This window comes from Bufo bufo, chromosome 7 (genome assembly GCF_905171765.1).
Source record: "Bufo bufo chromosome 7, aBufBuf1.1, whole genome shotgun sequence".
Lineage (NCBI taxonomy): Eukaryota > Metazoa > Chordata > Amphibia > Anura > Bufonidae > Bufo > Bufo bufo.
In genome coordinates this window covers 49657341-49679054 of record NC_053395.1, presented here as the reverse complement: position 1 = coordinate 49679054, position 21714 = coordinate 49657341, and the positions used below count along the sequence as shown (strand labels likewise).

Below are 21714 nucleotides of genomic sequence, written 5' to 3'. Positions count from 1 at the left end.
GATGTCTATTGTGGTACTTGTGGTCCGCTGCGGGCATCCTCCACTGTATGCATTTTTACTGGGGATCGCCATTAGCAACAGGCTACAAGTGCAGGATTTGCTCCCCTGTATACATGGGTTTAAGCAATTCCTCACCACGCCATTTTTCTGTTTATTAGCTCTATACACAGCTGCTACCATCCTGAAAGACCCTCTTCATATCACACGCAGATGTTCAACGTGCCCTCCAGGAGAGTTCGACTTTGCCACTAAATCCATCACTTGATTACATTGTAAAAAAAAATCTCTGCAGACTCAGGTAGAAGAATTCTTGAGTCCAAAATATTAGAGCTTTATACCTTTAGTGCTAGTGGTGGGTTCAATAATAAAGGATGTATACATAAGTTACAGTATTCAGAAGTCTTACTTGAAATGCGCCTAGTAAGACTATATGTAGATCTGGATGTATCTGAAGATCGTCTTCTGTCAGGTGATGTTTCCTGTGGAGTCGGAGGAGGCTCACTTGTTGCATTGTCTGAATCTCCTTCCTTGTCTTCACTGCGATTATTTATCCTGGTAAGTATAATGAACCACACATTTGTAACAACATGTTGATATATAGACAATTGAAAATGGACAGTTCGGGTGCTTGCCTGGGACCAGAGGACCAAATTGCCCAAAGCTTTGATGCACATTTTGGTTTTATTGTGGTTTCTGAAGGACCTACAGAAGGACCTCCATATGGTTACATGACCTCTTGAGATCCTCAAGCCAAGAAGGAAGAGCAGGGGCTAGGCTAAGCAGAAGCTGCTGTATAAGTTCAGGTGGTCTATGTTTATGGGATGTACATTTATTTAGGTCTGCCCTGAGTCTGTATGTAGTCTATATAGTGCAGAGGTGCACAACCTGCAGCCAGAGGGTCACATGCGGCCCTCAATAACATTTTGTGCTGCCCCCCTACATCTTATAACAGATATGTATGTCTAAGTCTTGTGGTTGCTCACATGTATTTTTTTTATGTATTCTCCCATTAGATGGGAGTCCTGGAAGTTTAACTAGATATTTGTGGCATACATTGTGTTTTCAATATGCAATAAATGCAGAATTTCAGTTGGTTATATCCTTTTAATTTTTATTTCCGACCCTTGTGGTTGGTTCAGTCTGACAATGTAGCCCCCAACCATAAAATGTTGTGCACCCCTGCTCTAGGGTCTGTATTAGTTTAGAGGGTCAACGCTGGGTCTGTATTTAGGGGGTCTGGTTTGGGGATCTGTACTTATTTAGAGGGTATGGTCTGTTTTTTGTTTTTTTTAGCAGGGGTCTGGTCTGAGCACTTGAGCACTGTAACAGTATGCCCTCAACAGTATTTATTGCTGCATATTTACTGCAGAGTTTACCCTATTCATGGCAAAGGGTGAAATCTCTGGTAAAAATCTGTAGTATAAAATAACATGATGCAGATTTAAAATCCGTATTGCAGGTCAATTTCTGTACGTATTCTGTGCAGATTTGTTCTGCAGCATGTGTAGGACATTTAGTAAAATCTTTTCCACTGTTCTGATATTATAAACGCTAGAGTGTATACACCCTGTATGGATGTACCCTAATATTTTAGGGTTCTGGGATCTCTATTTTTTAAGAGGCATATAGACTGTTTAGGGGACTGGGGCCTGTATTTGGTAACAGGGGGAAGGGTTATATTTATTCCTGGGTCTGTATTTATTCTGAGGATTGGCCTGTAGACTGAATTTATTTATGTTGCTATATAGGTTGGGGATGGCTGCAGAATCAAGAGGCAAAACTCTGAGGTCTTGAGGAGCAGTTGTCATGGCAGTCTGGGTTGGATGGAGAAGAAAAGGAAAGATAAACCATCACCTATGAGTCACTGGTTCTGTTACCTCTCCTGATGTGTTTTATTGGAAATCCTTATATTCTGCAAAAGGTCTATGTGTAGGTCAGATCTGATTGACAACTTTATGTTACAATTCTCCTTGTCAATTAGATGTCTCCCTACACAGTCTGATACTATCAGCGATGACCGAATGCTGTCAGTATTCAGGGACAGGGGAATGATAACACCCAGTTGTCAATACTAGAAGAGAGAGGTGATGTGGAGTATAGACACAGTGAGGCATGGTGGCGGTGGGGATTGCGAGGGTAATGCCATGGGAAAAACGTAAAACCTATAGTTTACTTAATCTGTAACACTATATATATATATATAAATATATATATATACTATTATAGAAACAATCTGGGCAAACACTGATGCACTGAGTTATATCTGGTGAGGAGGCTAAGGGGATAGTTCCTGACAAGGTGATTCTATGAACCCCAAAGTATCCTTTGGTCATAAACCGATACCTTGGACTCTGCAGTACCATAACACAGTATTAGGTTTTCTTGGAGTATTCCTTTAAAATGTTGCATGTACATGTTTTGCAAATTCTGCCATACAAATAATACTACTACTATTTTCATACCTGTCAGTCATCTTGGTTAAAGCTATATACACTGCTCAAAAAAATTAAGGGAACACTTAAACAACACAATGTAACTCCAAGTCAATCACACTTCTGTGAAATCAAACTGTCCACTTAGGAAGCAACACTGAGTGACAATCAATTTCATATGCTGTTGTGCTGTCATGGTCTTACCTGCTTGCTGCTCTCCTTCGTTTGACATGTGCTGGCGGCCATCTTGGGTCCTGGGTTTCTTGTAGCCTTCCACCCTGCGGCTCCTCCTTCCCCTGGGAGGAGCTGGATGCCTAGCTCATATATATAGGAGGTCTGTGGCTTCAGTTCCTTGCTTGGTCCTCTTGTGTTCACATGCTTCTAAGACTGCTGCTGCTTCTGGTTCCTGATCCTGGCTTCGTCTGACTACCCTGCTGGTTCCTGATCCTGGCTTCGTCTGACTACCCTGCTGGTTCCTGATCCTGGCTTCGTCTGACTACCCTGCTGGTTCCTGTTCCTGGCTTCGTCTGACTACCCTTCTGGTTCCTGACCTCTGGCTTCGCAAAGACTCTGCTCGGTTTCACCATCCGTTTGGACTTTTGCTTTACAGCTTTATTTTCAATAAAGCCTTCTATTTTCACTTATCTCTTGTTGTACGTCTGGTTCATGGTTCCGTGACATTAGGACCAAGCCATGAATTCTGACGGTACAGGGCCATCCTCGCTACCCACGCTGGTTGCCAGACTTGATCAGCAGGATCACCTGTTGGGTCGGTTCGCTGTGGCGTTGCAAACCCTGCTTGAACGCACGGCTCATTTCGCTCCCGTTGCCGATGGGTCGGTTGTCGCTCCTGGGCTCGCTCCTACTGCCGCTCCGGTTGTTGCGCCAGAGTCTACCCCGACACCTGTTGTTGCGCCTGCGGTGTTTCGGGGTATGACCGGTTCTGCCCCTCTTCCACGGCGCTTTGGGGGAGAGCCAACTCAGTGCCGAGGTTTCCTTAACCAGGTGGGCATTTATTTCGAGTTGCTGCCACATGCCTTTCCTACTGAGAGATCAAAGGTGGGCTTCTTGATCTCGCTGCTCTCGGACAAGGCCTTGGCCTGGGCCAGCCCTTTATGGGAGAACAACAATCCGGTGGTTGCCGAGTTTTCCGGTTTTGTTGCTTCTCTTCGGAAGGTATTCGATGTGCCGGCTCGTGCTGCCTCTGCTGCGAAGCTCCTTATGTCCATCAGACAGGGTTCACGATCCGTAGCTGAATACGCCATTGAGTTTCGTACCCTGGCAGCAGAGGTGGGCTGGAATAATGAGGCTCTGGTCGCTGCTTTCTCTCATGGTCTCTCGGATGCCTTGAAGGATGAGGTTGCAGCTAAGGACCTACCAGTTGAGCTCGAGTCTCTTATTTCTTTCCTGATTTTGATTGACACCAGACTCAGGGAGAGACCTTCCTTTAAGGAGAACCTGCGGAGGCCTTCTAACAGATTGGTGCCTACGTTTGCTGTCCCACCTGTGCCTCCCTCTCCTCCCACGCCTCCTGGGGATGACTTGTCTGGGGGTGAACCCATGCAGCTGGGGTTTGCTCGCCTGTCCGAGGGGGAGAGGGCACTCCGGAGACGCGAGGGCCGATGCATGTACTGTGGTCTCGGTGGGCATTTTCGGTTGGCATGTCCGAACCGTCCGGGAAACGCTCGTACCCTGAGATCCTGTCGGGGGCAGATCTTGGGTGGAGTCTCCTCGTCCCCGGTTTCCCGTGTTGACAAACCACTGATCACTGTTGTCCTCTCCTGGGTCGGGGGCTCGGTGACGACCCAGGCGTTGGTGGACTCTGGTGCTGGTGGTTTGTTCATTGATAGTGTGTTCGCTGCCGCCAATTCCATTCCTCTGCAGGCTCGAGGTTCCCCACTGGCTCTTGAGGCGATAGACGGCAGACCCCTTCTGCCGCCACACGTGACTCATGAGACCCTTCCAGTGGGGATAGCCATTGGTGCCGTTCACAGAGAGTCGGTCTGCCTCCAGGTTATTTCGTCTCCACACTACTCGGTGGTCTTGGGGTACCCCTGGCTCCAGAAGCATAATCCGACTTTCGATTGGAGATCGGTCGAGATCCTCTCGTGGTCACCGCAGTGTGGGGCTAGTTGCATCCATGGGTCTGTCAAGTTGCTGTGTACTTCCTCGGACTCTCTGTTGCCTCCTGAATACGAGGAGTACCGGGATGTATTCGATAAGGTGCGCGCGGTTGCCCTACCTCCGCACCGCCCATACGATTGTGCCATAGAGTTACAATCTGGTGCCGTTCCTCCTCGTGGCAAAGTCTATCCACTGTCGGTAGCGGAGAATGAGGCCATGGAGGAGTACGTGAGGGAGGCGCTTTCACGCGGACACATTCGCAAATCTTCGTCCCCGGCAGGGGCTGGATTTTTCTTTGTGAAAAAGAAGGGCGGTGAGTTGAGGCCTTGCATCGATTACAGGGGTCTCAATCGCATCACGATCAAGAACGCTTACCCGATACCCTTGATTTCCGAGCTGTTCGATCGCCTTAAAGGGGCCACGGTCTTTACCAAACTCGACCTGAGGGCGGCATATAACCTGGTAAGGATCAAGGCGGGCGATGAGTGGAAGACCGCGTTTAACACCAGGACCGGTCATTACGAATCCTTGGTTATGCCCTTTGGGTTGTGCAATGCGCCCGCAGTCTTTCAGGAATTCATCAACGATGTTTTCCGTGACCTGTTGCAGCAGTGTGTGGTAGTCTATTTGGATGACATCTTGGTATATTCTGAATCCATGGAGGCCCACATTCTGGATGTCAGACGAGTGTTGCAACGGTTACGAGAGAACAAGCTGTTCGGTAAGCTTGAGAAATGCGAATTTCACCGATCCCAGGTAACCTTCTTAGGTTACATCATTTCCGCTGAGGGGTTCTCCATGGATCCTGAGAAGGTTTCGGCTGTCTTACAGTGGCCCCAGCCCAGTGGTCTTCGTTCCCTGCAGCGCTTTTTGGGCTTCGCCAATTATTATCGGAAGTTCATCAGGGACTTTTCCATGCTGGCCAAGCCTCTCACGGATCTGACCAGGAAGGGCAGTAATTCCCAGGTCTGGCCGCTCGAGGCCATCCGAGCTTTTGAGGCCCTAAAGTCCGCCTTTGTGTCGGCTCCGATTCTGTCGCATCCCAACCCTGGGTTGCCCTTTGTCCTCGAGGTGGACGCGTCTGAGACGGGAGTAGGCGCCCTTCTGTCTCAGCGTAGAACACCAGAGGGTCCTCTGCTTCCTTGTGGGTTTTACTCCCGGAAACTGTCTTCCGCGGAGTGCAACTATCAGATTGGTGACAGGGAGTTATTGGCCATCGTGCAGGCCCTTAAAGAATGGAGGCACTTGCTCGAGGGTTCGGTGGTTCCGGTTCTCATCCTGACGGACCACAAGAATCTGACCTACCTTTCTGAGGCCAAGAGATTGACACCACGTCAGGCCAGATGGGCTCTGTTCTTGTCACGTTTTAATTACGTGGTCTCCTACCTACCCGGTTCCAAGAACATCAGGGCGGATGCCTTATCACGGCAGTACTCCGAGCTGTCCAGGGAGGAGTCGATTCCGACTTCGGTCATACCTCCGAATCAGATCCTGGCCGCCATTCGCACCAGCCTGACCTCTCCCCTGGGTGAGCAGATTTTGGCGGCTCAATCTGGTGCTCCCTCTGGGAGACCCAACGGCAGATGTTTTGTGCCTGAGGAGTTGCGCACTCGGTTGTTGCGAACCTACCATAACTCCAAGACCGCGGGGCATCCTGGAAAGAATCAGCTGTCCTGGGCTGTTTCACGTCTGTTCTGGTGGCCTTCCCTACGTTCCGACATCGCCGCATATGTAGCGGCATGCTCCGTTTGTGCCCAGAGTAAGTCCCCTCGGCACCTTCCGTTGGGCCTTCTGCAACCCATAGCCACCGGGGAGCGCCCATGGTCACACCTGGGGATGGATTTCATTGTGGACCTCCCTGCATCCCGAGGCCATACGGTCATTCTCATGATTGTGGATCGGTTTTCCAAAATGTGCCACTGTGTTCCTCTCAAGAAGTTACCCTCTGCACAAGAGTTGGCCACGATTTTTGCCAGGGAGGTCTTCCGGTTGCACGGTTTGCCTAAGGAGATTGTGTCGGATCGGGGGAGTCAGTTTGTGTCCAGGTTCTGGCGCGCCTTTTGCTCCCAGTTGGGGATTCATCTCTCCTTCTCCTCGGCCTACCACCCTCAGTCCAATGGGGCCGCAGAACGATCCAATCAGGCCTTGGAGCAATTCCTTCGTTGCTATGTCTCCGATCACCAAGACAATTGGGTTGACCTCCAGCCTTGGGCTGAGTTTGCCAGGAACACGGCGGTGAACTCTTCCTCTGGGACATCTCCCTTCATGGCCAATTATGGGTTCCAACCTGCCGTGTTAGCGGAGGTATTCTCTCCCCAGGATATTCCGGCTGTGGAGGATCACCTTTCCGTCCTACGTGCTTCTTGGGTACAGATCCAGAAGTCCCTTGAGGTCTCTGCGCAGCGCCAGAGATTCCAGGCTGATCGCAGACGAGCGCCTGCTCCTTCCTACCAGGTCGGAGACCGTGTATGGTTGTCCACCCGCAACCTCAACCTTCGAGTGCCCACTCCCAAGCTGGCGCCTCGCTTTGTTGGTCCCTTCCGAGTGCTTCGCAGGGTAAACCCGGTAGCCTATGCCCTTGCGCTTCCTCCTGGCATGCGGATCTCCAACGTGTTTCATGTCTCCCTGTTGAAGCCACTGGTGTGTAATCGTTTCACTTCCTCGGTTCCTCGGCCTCGTCCGGTCCAAGTGGGCAATCGTGAGGAATATGAGGTGAGCAATATCCTGGACTCACGCCTGGTCCGCGGTCGGTTGCAGTTTTTGGTCCATTGGCGTAGTTATGGTCCAGAGGAGCGTTCCTGGGTTCCCTCCGCAGATGTCCATGCTCCTGCCTTGCTCCGAGCCTTCCACGCACGCTTCCCTCAGAAACCGTTTTGTGCTCCGCGGAGGAGGGGCCCTTGAGGGGGAGGTACTGTCATGGTCTTACCTGCTTGCTGCTCTCCTTCGTTTGACATGTGCTGGCGGCCATCTTGGGTCCTGGGTTTCTTGTAGCCTTCCACCCTGCGGCTCCTCCTTCCCCTGGGAGGAGCTGGATGCCTAGCTCATATATATAGGAGGTCTGTGGCTTCAGTTCCTTGCTTGGTCCTCTTGTGTTCACATGCTTCTAAGACTGCTGCTGCTTCTGGTTCCTGATCCTGGCTTCGTCTGACTACCCTGCTGGTTCCTGATCCTGGCTTCGTCTGACTACCCTGCTGGTTCCTGATCCTGGCTTCGTCTGACTACCCTGCTGGTTCCTGTTCCTGGCTTCGTCTGACTACCCTTCTGGTTCCTGACCTCTGGCTTCGCAAAGACTCTGCTCGGTTTCACCATCCGTTTGGACTTTTGCTTTACAGCTTTATTTTCAATAAAGCCTTCTATTTTCACTTATCTCTTGTTGTACGTCTGGTTCATGGTTCCGTGACATGTGCAAATGGGATAGACAACAGGTGGAAATTATAGGCAATTAGCAAGACACCCCCAATAAAGGAGTGGTTCTGAAGGTGGTGACCACAGATCACTTCTCAGTTCCTATGCTTCCTGGCTGATGTTTTGGTCACTTTTGAATGCTGGCGGTGCTTTCACTCTAGTGGTAGCATGAGACAGAGTCTACAACCCACACAAGTGGCTCAGGTAGTGCAGCTTATCCAGGATGGCACATCAATGCGAGCTGTGGCAAGAAGATTTGCTGTGTCTGTCAGCGTAGTGTCCAGAGCATGGAGGCGCTACCAGGAGACAGGCCAGTACATCAGGAGACGTGGAGGAGGCCGTAGGAGGGCAACAACCCAGCAGCAGGACCGCTACCTCCGCCTTTGTGCAAGGAGGAACAGGAGGAGCACTGCCAGAGCCCTGCAAAATGACCTCCAGCAGGCCACAAATGTGCATGTGTCTGCTCAAACGGTCAGAAACAGACTCCATGAGGGTGATATGAGGGCCCGATGTCCATAGGTGGGGGTTGTGCTTACAACCCAACACCGTGCAGGACATTTGGCATTTGCCAGAGAACACCAAGATTGGCAAATTCGCCACTGGCGCCCTGTGCTCTTCACAGATGAAAGCAGATTCACACTGAGCACATGTGACAGACGTGACAGAGTCTTGAGACGCCGTGGAGAACGTTCTGCTGCCTGCAACATCCTCCAGCATGACCGGTTTGGCATTGGGTCAGTAATGGTGTGGGGTGGCATTTCTTTGGAGGGCCTCACAGCCCTCCATGTGCTCGCCAGAGGTAGCCTGACTGCCATTAGGTACCGAGATGAGATCCTCAGACCCCTTGTGAGACCATATGCTGGTGCGGTTGGCCCTGGGTTCCTCCTAATGCAATACAATGCTAGACCTCATGTGGCTGGAGTGTGTCAGCAGTTCCTGCAAGACGAAGGCATTGATGCTATGGACTGGCCCGCCCGTTCCCCAGACCTGAATCCAATTGAGCACATCTGGGACATCATGTCTCGCTCTATCCACCAACGTCACGTTGCACCACAGACTGTCCAGGAGTTGGCAGATGCTTTAGTCCAGGTCTGGGAGGAGATCCCTCAGGAGACTGTCCGCCACCTCATCAGGAGCATGCACAGGCATTGTAGGGAGGTCATACAGGCATGTGGAGGCCACACACACTACTGAGCCTCATTTTGACTTGTTTTAAGGACATTACATCAAAGTTGGATCAGCCTGTAGTGTGTTTTTCCACTTTAATTTTGAGGGTGACTCCAAATCCAGACCTCCATGGGTTGAAAAATTTGATTTCCATTTTTTAATTTTTGTGTGATTTTGTTGTCAGCACATTCAACTATGTAAAGAACAAAGTATTTCAGAAGAATATTTAATTAATTCAGATCTAGGATGTGTTATTTTTGTGTTCCCTTTATTTTTTTGAGCAGTGTATATCCCAATCACCCATACTGCTACATAACGAGGCAGACTTAAGGACTCACTGGGGCAGATTTACTAATTCTGTATATGACCTAAACTTAGACCAGACGCCTAGACCTGCAGCAGATTTATCATCGAGGTTCAGTCTGGATGATAAATGTGGTGCAGGGAGACACCCGGTTCTCTGACTCTATACTAACTATTGTTGGCTTACTTTGAGACAGAATTTTATGCCAGAATTATAGCACAGTTTTGGCAGAAAACATCACATTTTGGGCCGCACTCATTTCAGGCACAGCCACACCCTTTCGCAGTAAGCCACATCCTCATTTTTACACTAGGTGCAAATAATTTCTCAAAACCTAGATGCGTCAAATTACGCAACAGTTTTGACGTAATTTACACCAAAATCTAGGTGTACTTACATTAGTAAATATGGGCCTATGTATTCTGGTTTACGGAGTTATTTTATTGTTTACCTCCACTTCCAAAAACAAAAACAAAAAAACAATAAGGGTACGGCTACACGGCGACACTGGTCAGGAGACAGCTGTTGAGGCCAGGACTACAGGGGCATCACAGTTTAGCAGTGATCCCATAGAAATGAATGGGGTCGCAGCATGAGTCGCACATGTACCGGAACTGCAACCGCTGAATAGCAAAGCAAAATAGCAGACCCCACTCATTTCTATAGGATCACCGCTATACCGCAATGTCCCTGCGATCCTGGCCTCGACAGCTGTTGCACGACCAGCGTCGCTATGTAGCCGTACCTTTAAAAGAAGCAATACAGTATCATGCAGCCGCCACTATACTAACAGCCATGGTGGTGTTTGAGCAGGAAAGGGCCCCAGGATCTCCACTTCATCTTCACTTGACTGGCAGCAGCTGCATTCGTAACACTTCTGACAGCAGTTTCTGCACGTCCACCGACATAGCAGCAGATCAGAAATTTTGGAAAGGAAACCCTGTGCCCAAACATAGCAACAAGTAGCAATTTGTTATGTTGACATCGTACTATAGAAATGATCAAGAGATTACATGGTCAAATCCCCAAACTGGGCTAAAACAATGTAAAAATGTATAAATTGGTTAAATAACATGATCAAAATTTTGAAAATAAATAAAAAAAGGAGGCATGATTAGTATCAACATGTCTGTAATGACCCAAACTATACAATTATCATGTTTAGGGATGAGCAAATCGCCTTCGGATGAAACATCCGAAGTCAATTCACATAAAACTTTGTCCTAATACTGTACAGAGCAGGAGCTCCGTACAGTATTAGAAAGTATTGGTGATACCTTGGAACTGAAACAGAGTTCGGGAAATGTTTTTTTACAGTACAAATTAATTTATAAAGTTATTACACGAAGCAATAACTTCGGCTCAGTATTGGAACAGAGTTTTATGCGAATCGACTTCGGATGAAACATCCAAAGTCGATTCGCTCATCCCTAATCATGTTATTTAAAGGGCATCTGTCAGCAGATTTGTACCGATGACCTGTTACATGTGCACTTGGCAGCTGAAGACATCTGTGTTGGTCCCATGTTCATATGTGCCCCCATTGCTGAGAAAAATTATGTTTTCATACATGCAAATGACCCTGTAGGAGCAACAGGGGCGTTACCGTTACACCTAGAGGCTCATTTGCATATATTAGTTTTTCTCAGCAATGCGGGCACATATGAACATGCGACCAACACAGATGTCTTCAGCTGCCAAGCGCACATGTAACAGGTCAGCCAGTGTCATAGGTGCAAATCTGCTGACAGATGCCCTTTAACCTGCACAGAGAACGCCATAAAGACAGAGTAAAAAAAGTAATCCAAAAGGCTATGTAATATGTACCATAAAATGGCACCAATGACAGTCAACTCATTCTGCAAAATAAAAAAAAGGAAAACCTAAAAAGTTAAATAAATTTGGCATTGCCAAAATTATGCTGACACTTATAGCACACAGTGGGTTCTATTAAAGGGGTTGTCCGGATTCAGAGCTGAACCCGGACTTAACCTCTTCTTCACCCGTTCAGTCCTTATGCTCCCCCTTGCTCTGGGCAAGGGCTTTTTTTTTCAGATACAGTGACGTACTAGGCTTCTAATGGGCATGCTAGGCAGAGGTTTCCACCTAGCAGTGAGCCTGGTGACATCACCGGCACTAATGGGCGGTCTTTAGCATTGCCTGTAAAACACTCCGCCTACCAGTGTGCCAATGTAAACAAACAGCCTTTACCCTGCACTAGGAGGAGCATCGGAGCATGAAATGCTCTGATGCTCCACTCATAGGGGCGGAATGGGTGAAGAAGAGGGTTATGTCCGCGTTCAGCTCTGAACCCGGACAATCCATTTAAAAACAAAATTCAAAGAATTGCGAAATTGCTGACTTTTCTCATTCATCCCCCATCAAAAAATTTTTATAAAAGCTTTTCAATATATTAAATGTACCATGAAATGCTTGTTTTTTTTGAAATGGGGAAATCTCTAGCATTTGATTAAAATCCATACTTTAAAAACATACCTGAGGAGTCCGTAAAATGGTTCCCCTTATAAATACAACCCTTTCCCCAAACCACATACAGGTATGCTGATGGGAAAAGTTATGAATGAAATTAAAAAAACTGCTGCCTCCTGGAGGCCAAAAGAGGCCAAGTACACCGCTCTGCTATCTCTGGACCCCCCCCCCCCCCCCATAGAAATGAATGGAGGGGCTGAGCGCTGAGTGGCCGCTATCCATCCACCTTCCATGATAAAATGTGATATCACATGTTCGGTTTCCACTCACCTCATTTATTGGCTCCAACTGTCCTTTTTGATATCCGCAATGAATTCAATTGGAAAGCATTAAGAGAAAGAACAAAACCAATTTAGTGGGTTTTTTTTGTTGTTTTTTTTTCACAGAATGTTGTCAGGACAAATTTGTGACAACCTGTCATGACTATCAAACTAAGACTATCAGCTTCCATAATTAATTGCTTTATGTGGAATTCAAAGAGAATGCTCTAAAAGTAGCAAACATGTAGAGACTGTCCATTTAGGGTTACACAGTAAATACCAGTAAATAGTTCACAGGGAGAATGAGGAGGGGGATGCAGCTGCAGTCTCTCTGTCAGACTGCATGCTGTGAGAGGGAGGGCTAGCCGAAGCGTGGAGACATCTTCCTGGGTTACAGTAGTGAGCATAGCACCAGCATCACACCGAGAAGAGCCCGCTGCTCAGCAGGCATGGAGAAATAAAAGGCAGAAAAAGGAACAAAAAAGATCTAAAACACACGTTTTTGACTGCACTAAAATTGAAGGGGTTGTGCAGAGCAAAGATATTGATGATCTATTCTCAGGATAGCTCATCAATATCAGAACAGCAGGGGGTCCGGGTCCCGCCACCCGCACTGATCAGTTGTTCGAAGAGGCTGTTTCCGAGCACTGCTTTGGCTTCAAAACTACCCGTGTCGTCTCTTTTGCAGCGCTGGAGCAATGTAATTACAGCAGCGCAGTTCTAATTACACGGCACCTCTTCTACAAGCGAGATGGCGCACAGGAAATTTTGAAGAAGAAACAACGCTCTCACACAAGTGCCGCTACCTCTTCAAACAGCTGATTGGCGGGGGTGCATGTAGTTGGAGTCCCTCTGATCTGACACTGATGATTAGTGTTGAGCGAATCAAAGTTAGACCTCTTGCACACAAACGTTTTTTTTTTTCTGTTTACGTTCCGTTTTTTGCGTTCCGTATACGGACCGAATACGGAACCATTCATTAAAAAAAAAAAACGAATGTACTCCGTATGCATTCTGTTTCCGTTTTTTCCGTTCCATTTGAAAGATAGAACGTGTCCTATTATTGTCCACAAAACGAACAAGGATAGTACTGTTCTATTAGGGGCCAGATGTTCCGTTCTGCAAAAATGGAATGCACGCGGATGTCATCCGTATTTTTTGCAGATCCATTTTTTGCGGATCGCAAAATACTGAAAAAGTCCTACGGTCGTGTGCAATAGGCCTTAACGAATCTGATTTTGCCACGAATTCCGAATTTCCTGGCACTTTGTGGTAACGAATCAAGTTTTCCTGAAACGGCAGTAAAAAAATAAAATACACTCACTGATGACGTCCCCTTGCCCACTCAGCGTGACATGGGCTTTTCGCAATTAAATAGATGAAGTATGTTTTTTTTTTTTTTTTTTTTGTTTCAAGCCCTGATTAATTCCCTGATATGTGACTCTCAGATGCTGCAATCAGTGTTTAACGCGGCAGCTGAGGGGTTAAATGATGGGGGGGCAGCGCGATCGCCGGTCCCCGTCATTGCGACTACTCTATACAATGGAATGCAATTCTTTGCTAAGTAATTCGAAACAAATCAAATTTCTTGTCCAAGTTTGGCGAAGCAGCCGAATCGAATTTTTGAAAATTTCGCTCATCACCTACTGATGATATATCCAGAGGATAGGTCATCAATATTATATAATATATATTATAAATCTATAATATTATACACATGTTATATGGTAGAATACACCCGCAGGTTCACTGTCTGGAGGATACAGAAAGTAGTGTTCCTAGTAGATAGGTCTGTGTTATTAGAAACTCATCAGGGAACATAATTGTAAATGGTCCAGACACATTGATCATTAGCCTGTGATTACTAAAGCACTAGGCACATTAGATAACAGGCAAATTAATGAGTGGTAAAGCTTAGTGCCGCTATATGCCCTTTTTGTTAACTATGCAATAATGACCAGCGATTAAGCCAATTACAAGGGGAGAATTCGTATTCTGCGATCAGGCTGCTAATTATATTACTACTACTTAGCACCGACAGTAAATTACCCTTCATGCTACTAGGCAGGTGTGTACATAGAGGAAAGAGGGACCAACAGCAAACATTAAAGACTATGGACACCTTTGGGGGGATTTTTTTTTCTTCTATTACTGCATTTTACTCCTTTGGGCTAAATACCTTTTTTTCAATTGGTCTTTACTAAAGAAAAGTTTTTGTTCCCTTTCTTGTTTTTGGGTCCGTTTCTGATGCAGATTGACACAACTACCGGTCAAATTTTATAGAAATACTGACGCTGCCATTCAAGTTGACATTCAAATTACACTGCCATATAATAGCTAAGGCTACTTTTACACTAGCGTTAATATTTTCTGGTATTGAGTTCCGTCATAGGGTCTCAATACCGGGGGAAAAAAACGCTTCAGTTTTGTCCCCATTCATTGTCAATGGGGACAAAACGTAACTGAACCGCGTCCCTTCCGGGCGGTAAGAGTCCGGGCCCTGATGAGTTCACCGCTGGCTTCTTTAAATCTTTCTCCACCATCCTTGCTCCCTTTCTGGTGAAGGTCTTCAATGCGGTGTCTCCCCAAGACCCCTTTCCCCCCCAATCCACTATGGCCCACATCGCGGTTATCCCTAAGCCCGACAAAGATCCCCATTTGTGTGCTAGTTACCGTCCCATCTCTTTGTTGAACGTAGATTTAAAAATATACGCCAAATTATTAGCTAATAGATTGAAAGCTTTCTTGCCCTCTCTAATACACAATGACCAGGTGGGTTTTGTCCCGAGAAGGGAGGCTCGCGACAACACTCTCCGGACCTTGGACATTATACACCACGCAAAAGTCTCCAACACCCCTCTTATGATTTTGTCCTTAGACGCGGAGAAAGCCTTCGATCGTATATCTTGGCACTCTCTTTGATCTGTCCTGTCTAAACTGGGTTTGGGCCAAATCTTTTTGGGGAAAATACTGAGTCTCTACCACCAGCCCTCGGCCAGAATTAGAATCAATGGTGCCCTTTCTCCACCCTTTCTCATCCGCAATGGCACACGCCAGGGATGTCCCCTGTCTCCTCTTCTGTACGTTCTAGTAATGGAGCACCTCCTCTCCGCGATCCGTGCTAACCCAGACATCTCAGGGGTCACGATTGGCGATGTGGAACATAAATGCGCGGCCTTTGAGGATGACCTCTTGCTATATATCACTAACCCCCATTTCGCCCTCCCGTCCCTTCTGCGAGAGATCGCACTCTTTGGTAAATGGACAAATTTTAAAATCAACATGACCAAATCAGAGGCACTGAATATATCCTTACCTCAAACACTAGTCTCATCGCTTAAATCTACGTTCCCATTCAAGTGGCCATCGGCGGGGATTAAATATCTTGGGGTTAAAATCTCGACGGAGCTACCCGCCCTTTTCAAGTTGAACTTTGCCCCACTTCTGCGAAGTTTCCAGAAAGACCTAGATGCATGGCACCGCCGAGACTTCTCTTGGTTCGGCAGGGTCAGCATTTTGAAAATGAACCTACTGCCCAAGCTGCTTTACCTCTTGCAAACCATACCCATCCGATTACCGCTCAATTTTTGGTCACAACTCAGACGCTGTTTCACGCGTTTTGTGTGGGCCCCTGGTAGGCCGCGAATAAAATGGGAGGTTCTGACCCAGTCTAAAGAACTTGGGGGTGTTGGTTTGCCAGATTGTAAACTATATCACTACTCCGCGGTATACGCCAGACTTTTGGACATGTTGCGTTCAGATTCCAGTAAAACGTGGGTCAATATTGCACGCGCCTCTTCCTCATACGCGCTCACGGTCCTTCCATGGTTAGCAGGCAAGCCGGGTTTTAAAATCCCCCCACTGTCCTTCACAGCCAATCACACTTTCGCGTCAATTGCGTCCATTAATCGGCGTACACTCCTCATTGATACGTCTGGCCCTCTAACGCCGATCACTGATAACCCAGCATTTTGCCCAGGACAATCTTCGAAACCCTTCCTCACTGCTACTAAATTGCGCCCCCTTCGGTTCTGTGATGTCCTCACTACCGCGGGATTGAAGCACTTAAATCAATTGATGGAGCCCTCTCTAATACGCCCCAGGCATAACTTTGAATACGTACAACTCCAACATTTTTACTCCTCTATACGTGCCACCCACACTTTACGCGGGAGCCTTACGGTGTTTGAACAAATGTGTCTTGCCCCCTCTGCTGTCTTCAGGGACATTTCCACCATTTACAACTTGCTTGTTCTCCAGACCTCTGACCAGCTCCCCTCCTTCTGCCACGCCTGGAATCGTGATCTGGGGAATGACGTTACCCCATCTCAATGGAAACGGGCTTTTCTTCTTTCTCATAAAGCAGTAATTTCCACTAAGGCGCAGGAGACGAATTATAAAGTCCTCTCCAGGTGGTACAGAGTGCCGTCTGTGCTCCACAGATGGTTTCCATCTGCTTCGGATCGCTGTTGGAGGTGCTGTACTGACGAAGGCACCTTGCTACACATTTGGTGGAATTGCACCATCCTGCGACCTTACTGGAACTTTGTGCACCGTATTGTGCGGGTAGTGACGCTCTTGAAGCACTTTTGTTGTTTATCTTCGATCTGACCATCCCTGCTTTTAAGGTTTCGCTCCTTAAGTATATGTTACAGGCTGCTAAAACGGTCGTCCCTCGCCATTGGAAATCACCTACGCCCCCCTTCCCGGAGGAATGGTTTGAAGAAATTGCCCTACATCAGCGGATGGAAGATCTCATCTGCGTTTCTCCTCAGGACACCTCTCGATTCGTTCAAACCTGGGGCCCTTGGGAAACTTTCCGAGGATCAGATGAGTTCCGTAATGCCAGTCTATAATCCCGCACTCCCCTACCCTCTCCTTCCCCTATGCCTTTCCTCTTTGTCTGTGTCCTAATGTTCTGTGCTCCCCTATGTTTGTTTTTTCCCTTTCTTTTTTGTTATGTACATGCTTATTAGGCTTAGATTCATATAGCCTTCTCTGCTTCATGTAAACAATGTGATTTTTTATTTTTTTTTGCTCAAGTGTTGCCACATGTTCTTACTGCATTTACGCATGGGAAATTATACCTTGTTACCTCCTTTGTCTGGAGATTACTCTACAATGTATAAGGCATTGCATGACATTGCAATTTGTTACCTTTTGTATCGCATTTTTATCTACTTATTTGAAAAACTCAATAAAAAATTTAATCTGAAAACGTAACTGAACAGATCGGAATGCTCCAAAATGAATTTTGTTCTCATACTGGAGATTTGCTTTCCGTCCTAGGATGCGGAGCAAGACGGATCAGTCACGACCCACAATACAAGTCAATGGGGACGGATCCGTTTTCTTTGACACAATAGAAAACGGATCCGTCCCCCATTGACTTTCAATGAAGTTAATGACGGATCCGTCTTGGGTGTGTTAAAGATAATATAACCGTATCCATTCATAACGGATGCAGATGGTTGTATTATCAGTAGCGGAAGCGTTTTTGCTGAACCCTACCGGATCCAGCAAAAACTCTGGTGTGAAAGTAATATAATAATGTAGACACATACAGTGTCTTCATAATATAGCCTCCTGTATATACATAATACTGCAATTTAATGCTAAATTATTACTGATATATACTGTACAGTATACATAATACTGCCACATATGTCCATAAAATTCTGCAATTTATCACCATACATGACACCATAATATTTGTGCATTCATCCAAATAATACTGCCATATAACAGCTAAATAATATACCCATACTGTGTCTAAACAATACTTCCTTTCGTATATACATAATACTGCCTCCTGTATATACATAATACTGCCACTTAATGCAAAATTTTTGCTGACATATACTGTACTGTACACATAATACCAACTTATACGCCGACATAATTCTGCACTTTACCACCATACATCACTTAGTAACACTTGTCCATTCAGTCATACCAGAAGATTGCTGGTGAAGGGTCATGCCTGCGGCAATCAGGTCATGCTGGGAGTTGTAGTACCTAAACATTTGGCGGACCACAGGTTACATACAAAAAAAAAAAGAAGAGTAATAAAAAACTGAAAAATCACACAGAACGCCACGAATATAGACAACATAACCAATGTGCTATTGTCCCATATTGTTACAAAATTTCTACTTTTTTTTTTACAACAGCTGCTTAATTAAATATGGTAAAGGATGGGGAAACTGCATGAAAAATGCTGTGGCCTATAATTTACTTATGTAACTATTTATAAGTAAAGGGTGACAAGGATACCAATCAGCTGAAGATAGGTGGGAGGTTCAGTATGGATCTTGTAGCTCAGACTTGGGAGATTGTCACTGTCGCCCATGACCTTCTCGTGGCCTCCCAGTTCACCGTCTAGTAATAGGGGATGGGTGATTGCAGGATTGTTTTTCCATCAGAGGAAAGATCTTAGCTTACAAATTAACGGAGGATGTAACCATAGAAACATCTGCAAAGGATGGCACGGCCACAGACCCTCTCACCTCTCCTGGGAGACAGGAATCAGACACCACAGATGATTCCTCCTGTGTGCCTTCAGCATTTGCAACAAGTAAAAAAAATATAAAAAAAAAATCAGACACTCCTCTGGACGTACAGCGTTTTATCACATAAATCCCCAGCAGGGCTGGTGGGCATAAATCTAATCATAGTGGATACAAGCCGCTCACTGAGACAGTCTTGATGAAAACGAGAGAGGCCTGTCTTGTCTTATTGGCAAGGTTATTCAAAAGTCCTTTAATATCTGATAGTTGAAACAAGAAGGATGACGTCATATAAGAGTGAGCTCAGGAAGCTCCATATGTCGCCGTCTAAACATTTACATGGGGAAAAAGTCAAATTACAGTGGAAAAAAATGTCATTCACTTTATATCTAACACAAACATGTTAGTTTCGGTGTATCTCCATAAGGTTTCTACAAAGAGTTGGTAACATTTTTTGGAAACATTGGGGGGAATTTACCACAAGGGTAATATTTGACAAAAGTTTCTTTGAAGACTACGGGCACCTTCAGAAGGGTGGGACTGATCCTCTGGTACTCTGGTGGGCCAGTTCAACCCTGCTGAAGGCTCTGACAATAATAGACCCCTATTAAAACAGGGCTCTTAAGGTCCTATGTACACAGAGGGTGGGCCCTCAAAATCTTTTCTTCTGGAGGGCCCAAGGAACTTCACTCTGACACTGAGCTTTGGGGGATTTTTTTTTATGATAGCGGTTTACTCTTCATCTTCATTTAAATTTTAAAGTAGTTTTTATTATACATTTGGTTAAAAATCAGTCTATTTGCCGACTGTCACTCCTGAGTGAGGCCTTATCTCTGATCTCCTGACCGCATAAACATTCATTTAAGGCCTCATGCACACGACCGTTGTGTGCATCCGCGTCCGTTCCGTCATTTTTCACAGTTTAGCGGAGGTCCCATTCATTTCTATGGAGCTGTGAAAAAAAACTGATAGTCCTCCGTTTTTTCTCCGCGATCCGCGATTCCAGTCCGTCAAAAAAATATAACCTGTCCTATTCTTGTCAGTGGAAAACGGAGGACGGACCCATTCAAGTCAATGGGTCCGTCAAAAAAAAACGGATGCACTACTGGTATGTCATCCGTGTGCGCGTCCGTGTCCGTTTTTTTCTACAAGACCTTGGTGCAATAAAATTACACTTTTCATTAACCTTCCTTTTTTTTCCCCAGTCAGACAAAAAAAAAGGAAGACACAAGGAAACACAACTGAAGCAAAATCGGACACGGACCACTGAAGCCAAATCACTGACAGTGAAAAAACACTGTCGTGTGCATGAGGCCTAAGCCATATTCTTATCAGTTCGATAAGAGTTTAGCTATAATGAGTGTTTATGAGGTCAAGAGATCAGAGATAAGGCTTCACATAAGCCATCAGCTGATAGAACTCAGGAGTAACAGTCTGCAAGTAGACTGATTTTTAACCTCATGTATCACAAAAACTGCTGAAAATTTTTAATAAAGACCAATTGAAAAACAAAAAGATGTTTCGCTCAAAATGACTAAAATGCAATCATAAAAAATTGTCCCGAAGTTGTCCATAGCCTTTAAACCTGACTAAAAAAGCTACTCCAGTTTTCCTATGCCACCCATCTACTAGAATGAGTTTTGAGACTTTTATTGTTGTGACTTAAAAAAAAAAAAATCTCAGTGATAAATCTGTAATTAAACATAGCTAACCATTCCCACTTTCTCACCCATAATTCAAAACTAGAGTAAGTGGCGTAAAAAGGCAAAAAGTCACAAAATCTTTGCACAAGTGAGTCCCAGTTTGGGACTTTTTGAAGGCAAAGTTCTAGAGTGAAGGCATGATAAATTTTCCACTTAGTATTTATCATAACACATGGACTGCAAATGAGGGACGACAACTGGTTATGAGATGATCTATGAAGAACTCAACAGTTGTCCACGTCTGTCATAAACAATGCCTGTATAGCAGAGCTTGCCAAACTTCTTTGGGTCAAGGAACCCCAAAGCAGGTAGACACTAATTTGATTTCACCAGATTGAAGTGGTCACGTGGTGGTCCATGGTGGAGTCACCATTGTGGACTGCAAATGACCACCGTATGGGCAACACATTGAACAGCAGAAAATTAAAGATAGACCAAACTTTTTAAAGACACGTGCCCTGATCCTTTTGTATGGGCAACACCCCAATACTCCCAACCTAATGCCTGAGTAGCGCCCATGACCCCATTTATCAGACTTCTTCTTCAGTCTCAAAAATTAATTCAGACACATGCTGATGCTGGGTGAGGATAAAGCAACATAACCAGCCAGCGAGACTTCTTTACCCAGGTCCCTATCTTCTCTGGTGCATGTCACTGAATGGTGCAGGCATGTGGTACAACGGACACCATTGGAACCCATAGACCCTGTCACTGAAAACTGGAAAAACACTGTTATATCCCACACCAATATGTACTTCAGTAAAAAAAGAAAATAATTTATGGAGCCTTACAAGACAATATATTTTACACGTATTATAGTTGACCTAATATACTTGGCAAACGGTCCACACGTTCTATTAATGGAAGAGATATAACATCTGTAGTAATTCAGTAAATCAGTGATATAAAATATAAATGAAATAGATGAAAGTCATCTGAACACAAGACAGCAGTAGTTGATGTGATAATAGCAAATCTAATGCACTAAAAAACAACCGATACAAAGTAACCATGATGTTCATCAGATTATAATTGACTACATTAGGGATAGCATAGAAGATTCTTCCCAACGATAACTTTCCCTAATTCAATTTGTTACATTTTTTATGCCTTTTCACAAATGATTTGCACAAATCATATACCAAGACCCCCCCTACTTATGAAATATCCCCTTGTTAACAAGGTAGAAGGTACATACCCAAATCTGATCACCAACCCCATGTATCTACAGTATCTCTGTAATCAATATTAAGCCAAGCTCAATGCTAGTCATACAGTCGTACACACCCTTTGAATCTTTCCATAGAGACACACAGACCT

General features: G+C 45.6%; 1 protein-coding gene across 1 annotated transcript in view; it reads right to left on the bottom strand.

Moving 5' to 3' along the window:
• The window catches only part of SYT17 (synaptotagmin 17), a 136779-nt gene that overhangs the window by 103029 nt on the left and 12036 nt on the right, over window positions 1–21714 (bottom strand). The window contains exons 2-4 of the mRNA XM_040441340.1: window positions 12193–12210; window positions 10224–10372; window positions 407–552 (exon numbers count right to left, since the gene is read on the bottom strand). Of these exons, the coding sequence (XP_040297274.1) occupies window positions 407–552; window positions 10224–10372; window positions 12193–12210 (313 nt within the window). The remainder of the gene's footprint in view (window positions 1–406; window positions 553–10223; window positions 10373–12192; window positions 12211–21714) is intronic.